The 21,927-nt window shown below is 42.9% G+C and overlaps 1 protein-coding gene across 1 annotated transcript; it reads right to left on the bottom strand.

Moving 5' to 3' along the window:
- Positions 1-200: 200 nt before the first annotated feature.
- Positions 201-18,998, bottom strand: AMD1 (adenosylmethionine decarboxylase 1). The gene is made up of 9 exons (XM_074862295.1): positions 18,453-18,998; positions 8,052-8,138; positions 6,397-6,523; positions 5,800-5,902; positions 4,914-4,956; positions 4,671-4,815; positions 3,539-3,631; positions 3,303-3,458; positions 201-2,345 (listed from the first exon to the last, which is right to left on the bottom strand). Exons 1-9 carry the CDS (start codon positions 18,581-18,583, stop codon positions 2,205-2,207), a joined length of 1,026 nt encoding a protein of 341 aa, XP_074718396.1. The 5' UTR covers positions 18,584-18,998; the 3' UTR covers positions 201-2,204.
- Between the last annotated feature and the right edge of the window lie 2,929 nt (positions 18,999-21,927).

Raw genomic sequence — 21,927 nt, 5'->3', positions numbered from 1 at the left:
CAGCGTAACATTTTCATTTGGCTTCCTTTGACATGCTGTCTCATTTTAAACTACCAACATGTTAACAGTCAAGATGCATCCCCTACAAGGGCAAAGTAAGGTAATTTTGGATGAGAAACACATAAATCTTTCAGAATTAAATCACTGGTACCAAAAAGCATGAAGAGCATGAAGGGTAGAATTGCTGGATCATCACTACAAACAATTTAAGCGAACTTTTATTGAAGCATTAAGTTGTGGTACAGATATTTTTAAATGATCAAAGTCTAACACCACAGAAATTATAAACACCATACTCCCCCATCCTGATCACCCTAGATAGTTCAGTAATCCATTCAACAGCTTTCATTTTTATAGCCGAGGCTTATGCTTCTATTTGTAAAATGTGTATTTCAGTATTACTTGAAAAGGGATCTTCAGTCTACTTAAAGGACCTCAAGCCAACACATGTCAGGTCAGTTGGGACAACGTTCAAGAACAAAAAATCCACTGAAATATTGGTCCTCAGTATTAACACCAAAAAGCATTAGTGCCATTTACAGCATGTAATTGATAACATTGGTAAAGAACATCAACAATATGCTTAAAATAAAAAAAAATCAAAATGTTCCAACCACTTGATTTCTAACCAAGCAGACTTTAGTTTAGAAGCACTGAAAAAGTGCTTCATTTATAAATACGGAAGGAACAAAAACCCACTGCGTCAAACCAGAGTCAAAACATTGCAAGGACAAGAGGGGGAAAAAATAATCTCAATTTCATATTAATATGCTGGTCTCACAGCTGTTAAAATCCCAGTATTTGCAAACATAGCTGAAAGTGTGCCAGCTCTTTAAAGCCTGCATTTTAGTCAATACCCATTAAAGTGACTTTGAATTACACACTTATTCATGCCCTATGAATAGCATTCTACTTCACTTCTGTCCAGGTGTCCCAGACAGTTCTTGTTCTATGCCTTCACTTAATGCCCTCAAGTCACAGTAAGAGGAACCACCTTAAGTAATTAGGAGGAAAAAACAGATGAAGTCACAACACTCAAATACAACAGAAGTCACATGCACAACAATGTCACAGGACTGTCACAAGATAGAGGCATTAGCTTTGCTCGGAACAACAAAATGAAGTGACACTGGACCAGTTTAGAAGCACTCTTTACAGTTAGAAGTGGTAGATCACAGGTTTTACTGAGAATAATCCAAACCAATCAACACACCCAGACTGGCAAACTCCACTCCTTCACTAGATCTACCTGCCAGGGCTCAAGAGCACCAGCTTCTTAGTCTGACATAACTGGTGATTAGGAAAGAAAATGTCTGGTGCCAATATGAACTAGCACTCTGCAAAGCTGTCACACAACTACGGCAAAGCACTTGCATCCTGACTCAGCTCTTCCCCTGTCAAGTTTTGGACCTTCTTCAAATTCTGCCATCATGTAGCAGTGTGACAGCTTGGGGATGTGGACAGATAAATGAGCATTAAGGTAAGATGAAATTTAACCTGCATCAGTACCAATACCCAAGTTCCTAAAGGTGAAAGACCAATACATTAGCCCAGTGCTACAGTATAGCTGAGCAAATTCCTATAAGCTTTATTAGAGCATGAAAAGTCAGTCTGATTTAAAAACAAATCAACCACCACCTGTAGTAGCAAAACAATTTGTAACTGTTTTAAGAACTTTCTCCAAACATGAAAGTGTTAATTAGGAATCAGTTTCATTAGAAATCATAAAAGTTTGTCAAAAACTGTTTTAGACTGAAATTACAACATAGACAGAGAGTGACAATTTAACAGAGAACTGTCCCCAGTGAGTAGGTTGAGGCTAAAGCCTAATGAGGACGAAAGCCTTGTCTGTGGGGAATTTTTGGTGATACCTGGAGAAAAACTATACTGTGTGTAATTCTACCTGAATCATTTTTACAAGTGTTGGAAAGTTTCATACAGTAAGATTTTTCTACATGCACTTCAATTTCACAGCAAGAGTGGCATAGAGTACCTAAACACAGAAGAGAGCATTCATGCAAGATATCTAACTCCTTGATATAATAATGCATACAATTCAAAATGGTTATACTATGATTACACCTAGGGCTTTCCACAACTACAAGGTGGTGGGAGTGGAAAGCATGGCCCCCTGAATCATTAACTAGAAAGCAACCACCACCTTCTATATGGGATTTCTTTTTGCGCTTTTTCTTCATTCTTAATCAACTGTGCTGTTGCTGGCGATTTTTTGTAAAACTGGTAAAAACAAAATTATAATCACTGAATTGGGCAATCTGGTGATCAAGACGTTTAAACCCCTCAATCTTCTGGGCAGAAGAAAACACTGTACGACATTTAGAGCTCTAGAAAACAAAAAAGTGAAAGTTACTTTTTTAAACCTTGCATTTAGAGGTGACTAGCACAGTATGTATTTTGTGTGGTTCCTGTGATACTGTTACCAACATACTTCAAACCCATGCCTGACAGTGCTGTGGGAAGTTTCAATCTCAAGCAGGGATTCTGTTCCCCAAGTACAGTACTGCTTTTCTATGAACACTATGGGGGCTGGAACACCTCTCCTATGAGGACAGGCTGAGAGTTGGGGTTGTTCAGCCTGGAGAAGAGAAGGCTCTGGGGAGACCTTACTGTGGTCTTTCAGTACTTAAAGGAGGCCTGTAAGACAGACAGGGACAAACTTTTTAGCACAGCCTGTTGTGACAGGACAAGGGGTAATGGTTTTAAACTAGAAGAGGGTAGATTTAGACCAGATATAAGACATTTTTTACAATGAAGGTGGTGAAGCACTGGAACAGGTTGCCTGGAGAGGTGGTAGATGCTCCATCCCTGGAAACATTCAAGGCCAGGTTGGACAGGGCTCTGAGCAGCCTGATCTAGTTGAAGATGCCCCTGCTCACGGCAGGAGGGGTTGGACTAGATGACCTTTAAAGGTCCCTTCCAACCCAAACTACTCTATGATTAGCTGGCAGCATCACCATTAACAGCAGCACTTCTACAATTGACAGCTGCAGCCAAATCCAGAAAAATGCCAAAGCAAGATATTATGCCTATACAGAACTGCACAGGAAGTTGTTAAAATACTGAGAGTGGGCTGCCTTATCTTAGTATTTCTTAACTTTACTGAAGATTTAGTATGTGCCAAAGCGATACTGAAGAGTATTTTTACTTCCCAAAGAAACTACCATCCAAATATACAGGCAAACTGGAAACAGCTAACACTCCAGTAAAAAAAATCTCTAGCTTTGTTTTGTTTGTGTCTACATGTATTTCAGGAGCTGACAAGCTAATGCAAGAAAACTCACCTGATTAACAAAGAGGGTTGTCACAAATTTTCCTGGCTTGAAAACCTCTACAACTTTTCTAATCAGGTCATCATAAGAGGTCTGACTTATGTTTGTTTCAAAACTAACGTAAGAAAACTCTGGTTCTGGAGTGATGTGAATAGTCCAGTAAGTTCCCTGGAAAAAATTAACACAGTATTACTGCCAAATAATTACTAGTTTTTTTAACATTAATTATCAGTAAGTGTAAAACTTACATCCGATTTCATCCCATTCATTGAATACCCACAAGGATTGAACATTGTAGCATCAATAACAGAACCTGGTATCAGGTCACGAATTCCACTCATCTGAAATAGAAGTTAAGATTACACCACTCAGTTTATCATGCATCCTTACACTTGTTTAGATTTAACTCAAAGACAGAATGAGCACTGATTTAGGGGACAGGACACCAGAATTCTCCCATTAACAAGTCAGTTTTATAATTTGTACCACTGTAGATGAACTTCTTTGCATCCTGTCACTTACCAAGTAAGTGACTGAATGTCCAGTTGCATGCAAGTAATCAGATACTTTGCTTCTTACAGAACCAAGCTGCCTATCTCCAAGAGAAGGGAACAGCTTAGAATTCTAAATGTAATTGCTTCTCCAACTAAAATGAAAAATGGAACTCCTGTTCAACCAGTATCCACAAAGTGAAGGCTGCTTACATTTACTCCAGAGTAAGAATATACTATTTTATACTCTAGAATGAAGTGCAATCACAAGCGCTCAGGTTTCCCACACAGTACCTGAGCTAGAGCTAAATCTAAATAGCAAATACAGTATGAGAATCAAAGCTTAAGATGGAAAGCCATATGAAATCAATGTACTTGTCAGAAACTTGTTCCTGTCACAGGACTTTTCCATTTGGAAAAAGGAGCAAAGGAGGCAAAGCCATCAAGTTGTGCTTAGACCTTAAATCTACCCCACCCCCCCATATCCAAACAGTTCCATGATTTAACCTTGATTTTGATATCTAGATTCCCTTGGCATTCATTATCTTCAGTCTAAGTCTTACTCCTTGTAACCTCCATCCTTCAGTGGAAGTTAATCAATTGTGGTTTTTTTTCCCATTTCTCCATTTTTCAGAAGATAAGTTTCCCATCACTCAAAGCACTACAAACTACTCTTTTCAATAGATTAAAGCAGGGGCATTGAAAATGTGAAGTTATATTCCCCAAAACAATCTAGAATTAAATCTATTTTACCCCCAAAACATTAACCTGGTATTTTCTATGAGATCTTTCCTACCACAAAGTAAATCCTGTATGAAATAGTAAGTGAAGCATTTTGTTGCCTGATTTCCACCATTCCCCAAAATGCCCAGTTTTCAAGCAAACATACACGAGTGACATCATTTGCAGTAACACCGTCTTTCATGTAGAACTGGTCCATAACTACTGGGTCAAGCTCACTCATCAGAATTTCCAGTGTCTGATCAGGCTGATTGGATATCCGACTCTCTGGGAAATCCAGGGTGTACAGGTACCTATATAAAATACAAATCACGTATGTAATAAATATTACCAGCACCAAGCTAGAAGTTCTGCTGTAAGCCCCAAGATTTCAGAGTCTTCACATACATACCAGCAATCAGAATTCATACGCCCCATGCAATAAGCTGCTCCATCTAGACAAGACAAAAAGTCTCCAGTTAATGTACCACAGCTGATCCTTTATGTAGAAGATTAGCTTCATTTCATATTTAAAGATAGTAGCAGCCTTTCACAGAACACCAAGAGGTTCACTGATAGAGTCAGCATCTATATCAAATAACTAGGCATTTGACTTCAGGAACGTAAAGCCAACAATCAGAAAAACAGGCTCCCTCAGAAGTGGTCTGGACACCCCAGTTCAGAGCCTACTAGCAGGAAATTCCAATTAAAGCTTTAGCTAGGCAGAGACAGAAACCCTAGTACTCTTAAGCATCTATTTAATGAATTTATGATTAGCATTTATTTTCAAATAACTCAGATAAGTACTACAGCTTCCACGTTCCTTCAAAAAACTTTTCTGCCAGTAGTTAAAATTCAAGGTTACTCTTGCAAGGTTTTAGATTTTTATCAAATGTTTAAATACAATCTTTAGTGCAGTGACTTTTCTGAGAAAAGCTTACATTTTTTCTTCAGTGTATTAATTACCTTAAATTACTATCCCACCTTTTTAATGAGGCTTTTAGGGTTAGTTCTGTAGACTGAAAGTCTGAAGATGACCTCAGTTAAGGCAGGGTGCCAAGTGTCAAGCTTAGTATGATTTAAATTTTGATATTAGCAAGTTAGTATCATAAATTCAGAAAATAAGTATTTATAGCTTTTGATTTTGATGCAGTTGAAGCCTGTGCTGGCTGCAGAACCACAAGGACTGCCGAATGAATGGCCTGGCAGCCTGTACGTATTGTACTGCTTGTCACTTCTCACTTCACATCAACAATTCACACAAGCTGTGCAACTTTGCTGAAGTTTCATGAACTTACTTGGGAAAATTTCATTAAGGAACTCTACTTCTTCCTGGAAATTCCTATGTGGGTACTCCTGGTGGGAAGGCTTCATGAAATTCTTACGTGAATAAAAGAAGCTCTGAAAAAATGAAGGTGCATCTTAGATATTGAATATATGCATTTACCTTAAATCTAAAAGTCATAAATGCTTGCATTTATCTAGATAAGCTTCCACAGGATTTAAGTCTTCATTATCAAAACATTGCTATCTGTATTTCCATTTCAGAGGCATATGGTTATTCCTAGCTTAATCTGTAAGCGCCAGGAGACAGCTTCCAACTTTGTTTTCCACAACAAAACATCAGCAACTTCAGCACTGACAACACGGATATGGAAGTCTTTCACCTGTAAGTTATCTTAAACTCAGAACAACAGCATCTGTAAATTAGGCAAATAGAAGGCTAAATCCTACAGCAGAGCAAGCAATCTTGCTATTACAATCTTCCCCTTATAGAAAGCATACTTAAATGGCAAAGAAAGTTTCAGAATATTTAATAAAATAATTTCATTTTAAGTATTAGTAAAAAGCTTTCTGTACATTCTAAGGAAGATGCAGCATTTTTGGCACCTTACCTGAATTGAGTCAAACCCACTGTACTCCCTAGCAAGCTCCAACAGGGGAACCAGTGCTTGCAGTAAGAGGGTGGTACCACACGTCTTCAAAATGAAACGTCTCTTGGAGACAAACATGCTACTCTCACTAAAAAAAAAAAAGAGATGTGTTAAAAATATATTAAATGCTCTATATACAACAAGCCAGGAAAGAATGGTTAGATGTTGGTTCTTATCCCAACCAACTGCATTACTGTAAGTGAACATTCAGCATATGGTACATAAACATGCTTGGCAAATGGATCAAACCAATAGATTGCAGCTAATATTTGAGAGCTGTTGTGATATCCCAAAACAAATACCTGCTGCAAGCATGATACTACACAGCTACCACACTACAGGAAAAGAGCTACTACAAGCACTATATATCCTCCATCTATTTGAGAAATACAAATGTGCTGTGAAGTGGGTACACAACAGACACCCTATTTAATTTCTTAACCCAGACAGAACAGGGTCAAACTTGAAGTCTGACTTTCTCAGCTGAAATAAATGAGAAAGTGGACTAAAAAGGGCAAAAGCCTTAACAGAATTTCATAAATTGTCTGGCTGCAACTTCTAGGAAAGCAGTAAATCAGCACCTATCCACGGGAACAGGAAGTGTCATAACAAGAGTGTAGATGCAGCTGTAAGATATGCCTTATGCATAAGATACAGGAATTAACTATACATAAACTCTAAGTCAGATACTTAACTACAGTCCCACTGAACTGGAGATAGGCATTGATACTACATCCAGAACACTTACATGTGTAACAAGTATCTTCTCACCAAGTAACTGAACAATGGGAATAGAAGTCTTGCAGAAATAACTCAGTTTGGAATACTGTTTAAGAATTCAAAGTCAAGGTTATATTTCATCCAGGATACAGTTGTAACTAATTACGTTCTTTTCAGAATTTTGTTTTAAATATATGAAGCTTGCAGAAATGAGACTTCAGCACAGTTTCTTTGACTAGCTTGCTCTTAGACCAACCTTGCCCTCAAGGCAGTCTTTTAGAGTACAAAAGCTTCAGTTTTTGTAATCTGAAGTAAAACAGAGAATGTCAATGTTTCTATAAAGTTCGCATAGAAGAAGCATGAAAGTATTCTGCAGGATGAAAAACACATGGCAAAAGTAGTGTCCTTACAACTAACTGCTGAACAACACAAATTCCAAGATTTCAGGAAAGCTACACTTTTACAGATGTCCTTAGCTCAGCTGCAAGAGTTGTTCCACTTGATTGCATTATCTGGAGTTAAAGCCGATCTACTGATAGATTTTTTGCTGATCTAAAAGTGACACCTACATGCACTATTCTGCTGAAGTAATCCTAAACCTCTTAAGTGGGGAGACTGATTTACCCCTGGGCAAAATTCAGTGATCAGGTGCAGAAATACCACAGCTCTGTCCTTAATCCTTTTAGTTAAAGAAAAAAGACAAGCACTGATGACTATGAAGACATTTCCACTAGTGAACAGAAGCATGACAGTACTGTAATTAGCAGACCCCTGCAAGTTCTAGTCATGAACAGAAGAATCTTAACTCAAGACTGGATTCTGAGCCAAATGGATCCCATATGACAGCTCTAACTTTTTTACCTCTTTCAGACTAAAAGAATAAGCTAGTGGCTTACCTGAGTACATAAGCTTCCTGCTTGTCAGTTTTTGTCACACTTATGATCAAACAATGCACATTCTCCAGAAGTTTGTCCCACTCAATCCTGTGAAGAAATTATAGAAGAGCACAAATAGGTTAAACTGAAGCTTTCTGGGACTCTGGGTAAAAAGTATAGCCCAAACAAGACTACAGCTCTTGTCTTGAGTTGCTGGATCTGAGAGCACGAAAGGCAAAGACTTTTTATACAGGAACTGTCTATCATAATACAGTAATATCCAATTCTGAGCTCCTGATGGCTAAGTAAGTATTCCTCAAGATCTGTTAGTGAAATCTGCTGCATGAGGACAAGTGTCAAACAGCAACCCCAAGCTTCTAACTAGGCAAGCCAAGATAACCTTAAGTCTTGCATCCCACATGTACCAAGATAAAATTCACTGTTATAACTCAAAGTATGCTTTGGGTTCAGTCTCCATGTACTTCAATCACAGTAGTCATTGGCAACTACTAGAGTAATAAACCATGAATGCTTTTAATTTGTCCAGCTTAGAGTCAAGTTCATAATTTAATTGAAAACCAGCCTGAAAAACTAATACCTCTCAGTTACCTGAATTCCTCTTTGATCAATCAGGATCACAGAATTCCTTCTAACTCTAGAAGATATAGAAGACTTGTAGCAAGTATTTTGGAATATTATACTTCCAAGAAAATGAACAGAACTATTTTAATATAGTGCAAGTTGAAGCTACAGTGCTAGATTTTAGTATAGTGGTAGAAGATTAGTATGTCAATTCTTTACTGACATTACTAAAGGAATTTTATTAAACTAAAAAAAAATCAAAGGGTTCAAATTAAGCCTGAAGACTTTAAAGTACTCATGAGAAGTGACAAGACTTGCAAAAACCTACTTTGGTTGTCACTTCAGTCTTGTGTCTACACCAGATTAGTACAATGCAATATCGTCAAATTTGCTATCAAGCAGCCAGTAACAGATACAGCTTCCTGAAGTTGCAAAACTACAAGACTGACAGCTGCCCTACTTCTCCCATCCCTCCCTTCCTACAGCATATTCCACCTGCTGGTTTGTGCTGCCTCTTGCGCTCAGACCTGCCCCGAACTAAGCCAGCCCATCAGTAGACCTGGAACAACTATAGGACCCTTTCAAAGTTGGAAGCATGAAGCATTGCAATTTTTTCATCACCAAGCAAGCTATTAGATTGGCTCAGCTGCCCATATAACCATCAACCTAATCCTGCCTCAGGACTCAGACCTCTCTCCCTTTGACACTGTAAAAGCTCTATAGCTGTACTTCAGGACAGAGCACTCACTGTTCATTCTACCATCAGGGCTCCTCCAGCAGCCACCAATCTCTCCCCTTAGAAAACTGGTCAGTCTGCAAAGTTAAAGTTTTAGATTCTGCTGTACACATAACTAAAATATATCCAGATGTTCTTCACTTCTCTAAACACCCCAGCAAATAAATGCCTTAATTCTTCCCTCACTTGAGAATGCCTCCTGAAATGGAACTCTATCCTTCCTACTAATACTTGGGGATCTTCCCTTTTAAAGTGTGTATGATACTAAACCAGTATATTTATAGAGGAGTCAACCAGAACAACATACTTAACTTACATACTCCCACTACAGTCTCCTTTTAGATGAGCCTGAAGCTATTAAAAGAGTTTGAAAATCCTATGTATCTTAAAATCCCTCATAATTAAGTGCACATCTGAACAAGTTCAAAATCAGTGATACAACTGGATACTTAAAATCAAAGTGAGGCTTTCCCTACCACCCCAGTTTGTGAACCTTGATGAAATACTCTTCTGCAACTACAGACATGACAGCACAGACCACTCAAATCTGCGTATCAAATTAAAAAACCAGCTTGTTCTTAATGCTCAGATAAAGTCCCACACATTTATTCAGCTCTACACTTCTGTCATTAACTGGGTCTAGCTTAGCTCCTGATACTCAAGTTTATATGAAAATGCAAATGACTGTCTTTGAAAAACCTGGTAAATGCAAAGAGTGAAATACCTCATATTATACCTATTTTTAAATGCTCCTAGACACCACGCTATTTTGCTGAGTACTGGACAATTTCTTTTTCTCTGGAAGCTACAGCACACCTGCATAAATTTGCCAGCTTTACTATCTTCCCTCTAATATCCTGTTATACTTTTCCTGTAAATTGAACTAGGTAATGTCTTAATTTGTTCAAATCATTCCAGCACCACTACTGATATTTTATCTGCCATTAAAGAAACACCCAGTGCCTGATATAGCATTTATGAAAGCTGAGGCAGAATTTCCTTACACTGCCTGATGCTGAGCTGCAGTAACCCCATTTGTACATTACTACAAATCTGATTTTGTACCTGCTTCAGTATTAATGGGTATGTAACTATCTCAGGCTTTGCAAGAGTATATGTCTCAACCTTCGCAAGTTTCTTTCCTGGTCAGACAGTCAAAACCTCAGCTTTATGTAGACCAATGAGAATTTTCTTTAAGTATCACTGCAGTGCAGTTCCATGCAGACATTTCAGGAAAAAGGCTCATTTAAATTTCAATCACATTTGCAAAGGAAGATGTAACAATTTTGGGGTTGAAGTCCAACAGTGAAGGATCACTACAGCATACTACCAACGATACAATATATTGCATGTTAAGTCCAAAGCCTACCTGCCATTCAAAATAGTTCCTAGTTAAGCTTCTTAGTACTACAGTTGGTATTTAGGTACTATGGCTGAAATCCGCAGTTGCACAAGACCTTTGCATATTAGAATTTCACTTGATTCTTCACTATTCCACTACAGAAACCATAGCTAAGCATATGCTAAATGCTCATGCATTCAGCCTTTACAGGAATGAGGGATAAGTTCATTTGATCTGATTAGAGTAGCATTAAGGAAATAAGCCTACAAGTTGAGAAACATACAAGACATCAGGCTTGATCCAGAAGCATGCATAAAAAAGTAAACAAAGGGTTGCAGCACCCAGGATGAGACTTGGCCACATTAGGGAGAAGTTTTGCAGAGATACTGGCCTGTACCTGTAGCATTTTAAAGTTAAGCACAGAAAACTACAGAAAGGCCATTAACGTGCTGAATTTGATCTCAATATAATCTATTTAAACAAGATGACCTTCATATTTGATATTTTCCATTGTTTAAAGCAGGGCTAAGGAAGAACATCTGGGACAACTTTGTACCAAGAAGACTAAGTTCACCAGAAGCTTAACTCTTGTATTTCTTCCTTTTCTTTAATCTATATAATTATTTGTTACTAGAGCCAAGCAACATCCACCCTCACTTAACCTGGAAACAAAAAAATCCGGTCTAAAAATAGCATTTAAATAGTTATCAGTACATGTATTGCAGCTAATCACATTTGGTTACGTAAAAATCCTCAAAGTTAGTAACTGTGAAATACTTGAGAACATTACTTATTTCATAACTGAGTGAAGTTTTAACTGGGAAGCAAAGCCTCCAACTGAAAAAGGGAACCAAAGAGACTAGTTCTTAATAAAATGCTATCGTGGGCTTCTGCTCTTCAAAATTCCCCTTTCGATGGGAAGTCTGTGGATTGCATTACTATTTCCTAAATTATTTCCCATAACGAGATGTCAGGACAATCCCAAATGCTTTGGCAACTGCTTTCCTATACTCAAGCCAAAAGTATGATGCATGGGGATCACTGGCAGCTAAGTTCTGCAGCAGAGCTGCATCCATTGGAACTCCAAACTGAAAATGCGTTTGAGACCAACTCCTCACTCTTATGTAGGCTTATTACCCACTTCATTCCCAAGCACACCATCTATCTTAAATGGCTGAACATGCTCAGAAAATACCAAGTGAAAACAGAATACACCTACTCAGGTGTGAAAAACTGCCCATGCTTGAACAGTAGGAAGCTACTTGTTCTATACCTGACTAGCAGAAGATGCCAATAGAAAAAAAAAATCTACTCCTATGCCTGTGTTGCAGTGTTTAGTGCCTTATCAGCACAGACTTGTTACCAGAGTGCAAATAACTTCCATTCAAACTGCCACCCAGGTATGTCAGTACAGAAAACCCATCAGAAGTTATTTTAATTTATTTTTAAAAAGTATGCTTAAAGTGTATAATGAAATGAATAGTCAACAGTCCTTTTCAACCAAATTCCAAACCATTGTGTTTGCTCCTTTATTTTGTATTTCTGAGAAATAAAGAATGAATAAGCTCTGAATCAAGTTTTCCCTGCTGGATAAAACCATACTTTTGAATGCAGGCTATTGGCCTATTCTGAGCCTTCACCTTCAGGGGTAAAACAGGTTCTTAACACAGGATTCAAGTATATCAAGCAGTAGCGCAATACTGCTGTTTCAGGCCAACTGGGAAGGGGATAACAGCAATTTCAAGAGATAAAGAACTACATCAAGAACTTGTTCCTATCAGCAATTAACAGCCTCCACAAGCATACCATGCCACCACTGCAGTAACAGTACCTTGCTAACACAGCCCAGACACCCCTGGGAAAAAAAACTTGTTTTGCAGTAGGGTAGGAATTCTTAAGAAATAAAACCTATGGAATTCCTAAAGACAGCTTAAGCTGTATACATACTCTTGCACAGCTTTTCATTAAAATAGAACAGCTGTCAAGTCTGCAGTAATCAAAGTAATAAGTATTTTAATCTTGTATTTTACTGTAAGACCTTGTTTTAAAAAACAAGCATTCAACTGCAGAGCAACCTTTTATTCCCCCACCTGTTACCTCCTAGGTATTCTTAGGAGCCAATAGATGTATTGTTACCTCATTAGCAGGTTACAGTTAAGTAGGCAAATTCCTACCAATACCATGATCCAGAACAGTCAAACTTAATACCTTGCCTAAACTGCCTATGCAGAGATGAAGCCAAGGCACACTAAAGCTGGCTATATATCAGTGTTAGCAGAGTTGTAACATTAGTTTCAAGTGTCCTGAAACAGGTAGATACTACAGACAAACTACACAAGTCACAAGCTTTTTCTGCAGACAGCTGCACATAAACTATTTCCTATTAGAATCATAAGTTTACAAACTGCTGTTTAAGATAGATTATCTTGAACTACGTTCACACCCTGAGTTTAGACATGAGGCACTGTCAATTTGATAATTTTACTTCAGCAGTATCTGTGGAGTGCACAAAACCCATACACCCTCTCTATGCTCTGAACACAGATATACAGAAAGACTGCATCTCCCTTATCTTAAACTTAAGAAACTCTCCAGGGACATGCACTTAACACAAAGACAAGCACCTGAATGGAAAATTGCACCCACATCAAAAGTGACTCCAAGCAGTACTCCTCACAAAATACTTCTTACCCAAGTCCTAAGCCAATTACTAAAGACAATCATTCCCAAATGACACGAAGATATTCCAGCAATGGCACAAAGATGGCCACTTTGCAGCTTTTTAAAGGCTGCATTTCTCCTGTTGCAGGTACTGTTACTGCAGTTACAGCAGTATACATGGAATGGTGACTCCATCCTTTACATCCAAAGATATTCGATGCATATTCCTAATTCTCTCATATCCAAGGCCAAACCATACCCCAAGATGGTTAAGGAGGCAAGACCCCTAGTACGCACATCAGGGCTTCAACAAGACTTACTGGCAACATTCAGGGCAAGTTTGAGTGTAACCTTCTTCAGAAGGAACATGCTGTAAGGCAGCAAGTATCTACCACAAGCCTCAAATCTTCCTGTTCTCCTGACTGCGTAAACAGCCATCAGGAAAGCCCTTTTAGGAATGTACTAGTAGTTACATATTTTAATAGGATGCTCTATGGAGTCTCACTAAGGGACCAGATCTTTGACAGAAAGTGACTAACCAAATAATTTACCAGTTTCAGTAGTAAGGTAGGAAAAATATCAAGAAGTCTTCAACATAAATCTTAACTTCTCACAAGCAGTATCACAGTCAGTAATAGCAGTAGTGAGTGTAAAAGGGCTTGTTCCCTCTGTGTGAAACTATTCTTTAATTAGAGTTGAGAGAATTACCTGTAATTTTGAACTTGTTTGCTAAAATCAGGTTTATGAACATCAATTTTGATAAGGGGAAGACTGAATTCTTATATAAAAGTTCTCCAGATTACCTTTTATCTCCACATAAAAAACACTTGGCAAGTACACAGTGACAGAAGCCCTTACCCTGGCACAATCTTGCCTACCCTGCCTTCCTCCCAGCCTCCACACAGAGTAGCTCTACACTGGTTTGTTCCAAAGCACTGCAGGAGCAAGAACAGAATAGGGCTTGTGGCCCAGCCTCCTTGAGAAAACAGGCAGATAACACTGCTACAGTCCTTAGGACTGGGGGAAGGGGCAGAGGTGCAGCAGCACTGCAGCAGTGAGTTGACTCCGGCTATAGGGTGCAGTACAAAGCAAGTATGTACAGGACTCGTATGAGATGCTTGACTGTATTGGTGCTTAGTTTTCATGTAGCCCAGGATGAGAATCTCACATCAGTATCACTCCATACTGCTCATTACTGCATTGGTTTTCCTCCAATTTCTTGTGTGTCCACATAACCAACAAATAGGAAGCACACTAAAGGTCCATAAACAAGCTCAATTTCAGAGCATTCTTCAGTGTTGAAAGCCTGAGATACAGAGTCTTAGTACTTGCATCATTAACCTGTGGTTTCAAACTTCTGTACATTCAAGATCACGCTAAGCCTTGAGATGGGAAACAGATAGTTGCACATCGTCTGAAGGAATAAACAGCTTATTTCACTGTGGGGATAGTGAATGCACTACTCTGTCACCACACAGTTCCAGGACTCACAGCATGTTCATCATGTTTTCATCAAATCCTCCTTTCTTATACATAGTTTAAGGCCATTTTAAAAAACATGCTTCACAACGCATACTGAGAACAAGCACTAAAGCGAAAGCAAATTATTTTGAGACCACAAAAACGTTAACTTCATTCCACTTTTGAATATGAGTGGGCATCTTCAGATGCTTGCCACTATTTCAACCACAAGACCTTTTCACAGAACTGATGAGCAAATGAACAAAATCCCCTCAAATCTTAAGAGCAAAGCCCATGTTCAATACTTAAGTATTTAGCTGGGACCTTTACTGATTGTATTAAAATAATAAGCATAGGTCTTCTCTGAAATACTTTACACCTATCCAAACTCTTCTCTAGAAAGCACGTTTGCCCATGGGAGGAAAAGTGAAAAATTTCTTCATTGCATCAGTTCCTGAACTTTTTTCCTTTTTTCACTGGTGATATCCAGCAAAGGCTTTAAAAATATGTAATCCCTAGCAAGCACACAAAATGTAGAAGTTTTTAGCTTTGAACACCAGCTTAGTCATTCAGCAGATGAATGGCTCACATTTCACTACTAAGCAGGTATTACAATACAAAAGGCAAGCTCAACTAGTTTGCAACTTGATTTTAATTTAGCTATTGTTCTACAGTTTCAGCTTTGATTTCAAGTCCTATTCAACATAAACTAGCTTATTCAATTGCCTTTATAGAACTAGCATAGTGGGATATATCGTATTCAGGATTTTTTCACTCGCATCTATCAACTGCAATAAATAATTTAATCTGACCATCTTCTAGAACACAATGTTTATAAAACTTCATTTCTTGCTAGCAACACAGTAGCAATAATAATTACTCCTGGGCACGGGTTAACAGCAATTTTCAGACATGTAACAGCTTCCTACCAAAAAAGTACACAGCTTCAGTTAACATCTTGTACTAAGAGCCAATTAACACAAAGGCCTTCAAAGCTTGTTCACAGCTCTGAAACTGTGTTAAAGACCACATGTTCAACTGTTAACAGTTTGCATCTACTCTATTAAAACTTTACAGCCGTATCTAAACGATACAGATACTACGGAACCGCCACAGTACCTGCCTTGCAGTTACATTAAATGCACTTGAGCAGTTTTAAAAATTAAGTTTGCTGTTTTGTAAACATGAGCCTGAACTGACAAACAGAACACCAGAGCACGAATGTGTCAATGAGGAAACCATTTGCAGAATGCCATCTCTAAACTAGAACTGTATATTCCAACACCAGCATATTAATGCAAAGTCAAATGAATACTTTTGGAATCTTTCACATCTGAAGTCAAACACGACAGGAATGCTGAAGTGCCTACATAACTCAGATCATCTGCACATATTTCAGCCAGGATTTGCAAGGATTGCCTGGACATCAACTATACAAGTTGTTACCTTGTGGTACCTGCTACACCACTAAATCTCAAAGAACTGTAAAACCACATCATGATTTCCATGTTAAACACATTATTCAAAAAGGTCAAAACAGCTTCCCAAGTCAGAAAGTTACATGAGCAAACTACTTCATTACACCAACAGGTCAGAGCTAAACATGTATTCTGCAGTGCTTCTGGCATGGCAGAATGCAGCTTCCACCACCCCTGAGTCGTGGTGTATAGTCTATATATACACACAGAGACACACAACACGGGCTTTCATTATTTCAGGAAAGGCAGCTATCTGCCCACTGGCAATTCAGATCTTTGGATGGTTAATTTACCAATATACACACAGAAGATTTACTGAGAAATACCAAAACAAAGGAAAAGACAAATAGCATATGCTAAGCATGCCTTTGACTGAAGACACTGCCATCATTAACACATTCCAAACATTCAGTACATCATGTCAAGCTCTCCTCCAAGCTCCCTGACCAAAGACCACTGGGTAACACGGATCTGCACAAGCAGACCTGGATACACTGAAACCACCAGATCCTCCAGCCACCACCAGACCCCGAAAAGCCGAACAGTTTACCATCCTGACACCAATCTGCTGACGTTAAGTACAGCCTCCAGGTTTGCTCTGTGTGCTTGGGGCAGCTGCGTGCCGGCAGGTGGCCACCGGCTACCGCAGGCCGCGCGGGCCACACCTCAGCCCCCGGAGAGACGAGCCGCCAGCCCCTCACAGCCAGGCCGAGGCCGCGGCCGCCACACGCGCGCACGTGAGGCCGCGCGGGCCCCGGGCGCGCGCCCCCGCCCGCCTCCCGCCCTCCCCGGGTGGCGGCGGCGGCAGGAGCGCCAGCGCATTCCTCACATGCCCATTGGGTGACGGGGGCGGGCCCGCCCCTCCGCGCCGCCCGGCTCCCATTGGCCTCAGCTTGTCAATGGGGGGAAAAAAAAAAAGAAAAAAGAAAAAAGAGTCAGCGCGATCTGGGAGCGGCGCCAAGAGACTCACGTGTAAACCGTGTCTCCAGCCACACTTCGGGGGATGGGGGGGGGGGGGGGGGGGGGGCCACCCCACCCACCCCCCCTCCCTGCCGCCTGCCTCACACCGGTGCCACGGGAGACACGGAAAGGGTTCCCCTGTACCGCCTGCGTGAGAGCCGCTCCACCAACCTGCCTGGCCGCACAGTGCCGGAGGTCGCGGCGAAACCGGCCACGAGAGTGAACCATCAATCCTCGTCGGGACAGCAGGAGGGATCTCCCCTTTCCGGCTTCCACGAGCTGGGACCGAGACTCCTGTCCCCCCCTCTCCGCACTACGACACGGCCGGTCCCACAAGCAGGGATTTCCCGAGCCCTCCCATACCGAAGCTGGCGGGGGCAAGAAGCCCCGCCGTAAAAAACCCTTCCACGGCTCTCCCTGCGAGCGGGGCCAGCCGCTGCCAGGCGCCTGCAACGTGCGCGGGGGCTTGGCGCATAGGGGTGGGCGCCGCTGCCATGCCCCCGGCCGCCAGCAGCACTGCGACACTCCGCCATCCCCCCCACCCCCCCCGCCCCGCCGCAGGCACCCCGGGCCGGCGCGGCACACGCCCGGCTCTCCTCTCCCTGCCGCCACATGTTGCCAGCAGGGACCGCACGGGGCTGCACGAGGTGGCGGCACAGAATGGCTTCCGCGCCGTCCCCGGCACTGCCACCTCCACCCCCCGCCGCCACCGCCCCGGCCGGGGTGAGGGGAGGCTCCCCGCCTCGGCGGGCCGGCGCCGCAGCCTCGCGAAGGTGTGTGTGGGGGATGTCTCTGGAGGGCAGCGGAAGGTCACCCACCCCCTGCCCTCCCGTGGCTGCGGCGACGGTTGCGCCGGCGGCCGGGAGAGGCCGAGGCTGTCACCGAGTGGGGGGGAAGGAGGCCGGTAGCTCGGTGGCCGCGCGCGCCACCAACGGTTCTCCCCGCGCCAGCCCGGAACCAGCCTCCCGTCAGCGCTGCTGCCAGCCCGCGCACGGCCATTACCAACCCCCGCCCCGCTCCCCTCACACACACTCTCGCCCGCCACCTCCCCGCCCGGCTCCGCACCGCCGCCACACCCGGGCCCCGCGTGCGCCGGCCGTTCATCCGCCCCGCGGCCGTTCAGGGCAGCGCTCCCAACCGCCCCCCCCCCCCCCCCCCCCCCCCCCCCCCCCCCGCCAACCCCACCCCGGCCGTTAACGGACCTGGGTATGGTGCGAAGATCGCCGGACCCCTTGCTCTGGTGCGGCTCCTGCTGCGCGGGCTGCTGCCGGGCGAACCACACCTCCAACAGCTTCTCGGTCCCTTCGAAGAAGTGTGCACCGTTCTCCTTCATGGTGAGACAACTCGGCAACCAACAACCACAGAAATTAACGACAACCAAACTACCGCCCCCGGCCGCTACCGTTTGCTGCTGCACGGGCCGCGCTGCCGCCGCCGGGTCCCAGTCCGTCCCGGGCGGGTTTCACCTTCTAGGGGATGTTTTTAATATTAATTTAAAAAAAAAAAAAAAGGAATAAGAAGAAGGAGGAGGAATTTTTTTTTAACCAGCGAAAACCACCCGGAGTGCGCGGCGGCGGATGCGGCGTGAGCGTGTGTGAGAGGGTTACAGTCCGAGCGGGGGTGCGGGCGGGCAGGCGATGCGGTTCGGTTCCTTGTAGTCCGTGTGTTCCCCTGTTACAGAGAAGAGCGTTGAGCGAGCGCTAGCTAATGTCGCCGGCCATACTGTGTAAGCGAGGGGCTAGTGCCCACGCAGCCGCTTTTATTACCATCGCAGGTAACCGCATGACGTGGGTGCGCGCTTGCTATTGGGCCACCGCTCCTTAGGCCCGCCCTTCCCCGCTTCCCATAGGGCGGCGCTGACGCCTGTCGAGGCATATGCCGGTTCCTCTGGCCCCACCCACTGCAGCCCGCCCGCCCGCAGGGAGCGGGAGCGCGGGTGGCGGGGCCGGGGCCGGGGCCGGGGCCACCCCAACCCAACCCAACCCCGCCCAATCCCCGGGGCCACGGTGTGGCGTCCGCGCCGCCCCGGGGGGTGGGGAGGAAGCGCGGCCTATGGTCGCGATGCGCGGCGGGGGGGGGGGGGGTGTTGAGAAGCAGGGCTGAACATGGCCGAGAGCCGCCGGGGGAGCAACCCCCGAAACAAGTCTGCGCCTAGGAAGGAGCAAGCCTGAGAATAAAGCTTCTTCCCGGGCTGAAGCTGCAGTACTCCCTCTGCGCCTAACGCTGCTTTCCCTCGGCGCTTCCTCGAACGCGGATAGTGAAGAAGGGGCTTAGCTGAGCGTTCAAACGGAATTCTCACTCCCGTCTTCCCTTCAAGGAGCTCTGCGTGTGTAACCAAGCCGTAGGAAGTTACTTGTACGTGTGTGTATGGCAGAAGGAGCAACTGACCGGGGAGGGCACGTGGAGCCGTGTGCGCCTCACGGGAGAGAAAGCGTCAGCCGGGAGGAGCGGGTGCATGTGCGTGTGTAAATGCCTCGCTACCTGCAATATTATTTTTTATATTAAGAACAACTCGTTGCAAACTAAACGGCTTTATGGTCGCTTAAAATGTTTTTCATCAATTTTATAATACCTTAGAGTCCAGTATTGCAATACTTCATGGTTCAAGGAAACCCTCAGTACCGACCAAACGAAGAACAGAGAATAGTGTCTGCCCCAATGAGCTTACAATATAAAGCGTGGGACAAGCAGCAGCAGATGGCTGAGGACAGATGAATGAGTCCCTACTAGGAGACGATGAGATAGTATCGGACAACATAATAGGCAGTGAGCTCTGTCCACCAGCGAAGGAGTGACTCATTGAGTCAGTGAGTCATTCCCAAGGCAGCTGGATGTGAATCATTCCCTAGGTGGCCAGCTACCACTCCATGCACCCTCAATGCAGCCATATAGCTGGCAGAGAAGCATGTTCTCCAGTGCTGTGGTTTCACTCATTTTTATTAAATTTGTGTAAGTTGTTACTACCATAAAAAGAAGGTTTTCCTTTCTCAACCTGCAGCTCCTGTTCTGCCCTTTATCATTTAGCATTTCTGCCTGCATGCTGCCTCCTTCTTTGTGCCAGTACAAGCACTTCCATGGCTGTGTAGTGAACTGCATCAGGTTTAATGCTAACTACTTAGTTTTAATCATGGTTAATAGTTTTTAATTGTGATCAGCTTTAACTTGCATCAGTTTCCCAAGCCAGTTCACGTCCCAGCTACATAAAATGCTTGTGTTGGTATAAAAAAGAGGTTGTGCTTGGGCCTGCACAAGGAATTATGGATGGGGAGTGCAGGACCACTTGCTTCAGTAGCCACGATGGATTATATCGGCTTAAAGTGCTTATGAAACCACAGCTGAGAGTTTGTGGACTCTGTCCAGCCATATTCCCCATTTATTTTTAAGACTGGCATTAAAAATCCTTGTTTCTGGATGCATAATACTAGTTCATAGTCCTGTCTTCTGTTATTTTAATGTTAGTCTCTGGTTTTCAGTCGATCCTACTTTCTGTTCGTAAGTGATCTGTGTGACATTGCTCCAGCCAGATGTGTCTTTTTCTTGTCTTGGATCTGTCTTGTATGGAGTCTCTGACTTCCTGATCTTTTGACTGTAGTGTGGTCTCACCACATGTCTTGGACCACGTGCACACAAACTCCAGCATTTCCTGGTCTGACTGTGCTCTTGTCTGCCCCCTTCAACTAGTGCTTTCTCTGACTTTTCAAATTCAGGACGTTAATGTCTTCTTACCTGCTATCACACACTAGTCTTGAGTGGGCCTAACCCATTAGTTGTGGCTGTTGTCTCTTGGTTTTAAGGCACACCAATTGCCTGTAAGACACTTCATAGGAGAAGATTCAAAAAAATGAAGTCAATTCTTTTCTATTTCTGGGAAGCTTGTCAGTGTGAAGGACAACCTACAAAATGGTGTGAAGTACTTGTTTGAAAGGACAGCCCAGTATCACCAGCTGACATGAGGAGGGAAATGGTCTCAACGCTGAGTAAGATGAAACAGTGAAAGAATTTGAAAACAATGACAAGTACTTTGTCTGATGTGATAGGAAGGTAGCAGGGTGATATAATATATTTGAAGCCAGAGATTATGGGTATGAACACCTAAAAAGAGATTTATAGTAACACTGAAGGCTGCAGGCCTTCCTTCATGACAGGTTGGATTGCTGAGCAATACACACAAAGTAGGTGGAGGAGGGAAAGGAGGGAAACACTGAAAGCTCTTTTTTGAACTTGACTGACAACTAGACATCAACAAAGTATTGTCTGAGAGAGAGGCTGAGGTTTCAGGAAGGACAGAAGGAGATTGTTGTGGATTAGAGGGAGGTTCTGTGAGTCATCGTTGGAAAGATGGTCGCTGAATTCATGTTTACAACTGAGATTACCCAGAGATAAAGGGCAGAACAGGAGCTGAAGGGCTAGCAGGTTTGAAAATGTCCATTCAAAGGGGCTGTACTAATTTAACCAGAGCAGTTTTTAAATTGATTTAATAACATTAATCAGACATTTGAATCTGGAGGAAGAAAGGCTCGGGAAGACAGGAAGGCTCAGATATCATCATATGATTGTGAGACACAGGGTCAAAAATTGTTTATGATCTGGTTCCTTTGTAGTAATCTGCTGGTACAACAGGCTGTAACTGGCCAGGTACAGAATTTCCCTGTGCGCAGGAGGAAATTCTATGTCGTA

Source organism: Strix uralensis, chromosome 3 (assembly GCF_047716275.1).
Source record: "Strix uralensis isolate ZFMK-TIS-50842 chromosome 3, bStrUra1, whole genome shotgun sequence".
Taxonomy (NCBI): Eukaryota; Metazoa; Chordata; class Aves; order Strigiformes; family Strigidae; genus Strix; species Strix uralensis.
Note: the sequence above shows the minus strand (reverse complement) of the source record. Positions and strands in the feature narration are given on the sequence as shown.

Excerpts from the sequence above, each read along its gene's own strand:
- AMD1 (XM_074862295.1), bottom strand. The coding sequence starts at position 18,583 with ATGAAGGAGAACGGTGCACACTTCTTCGAAGGGACCGAGAAGCTGTTG. Across the intron at positions 8,139-18,452 it reads GATCTTCGCACCATACCCAG|GATTGAGTGGGACAAACTTC; the intron begins GTCCGTTAACGG and ends ATTTCTTCACAG. Across the intron at positions 2,346-3,302 it reads CAACCCTCTTTGTTAATCAG|AGCTCTAAATGTCGTACAGT; the intron begins GTGAGTTTTCTT and ends TTTGTTTTCTAG.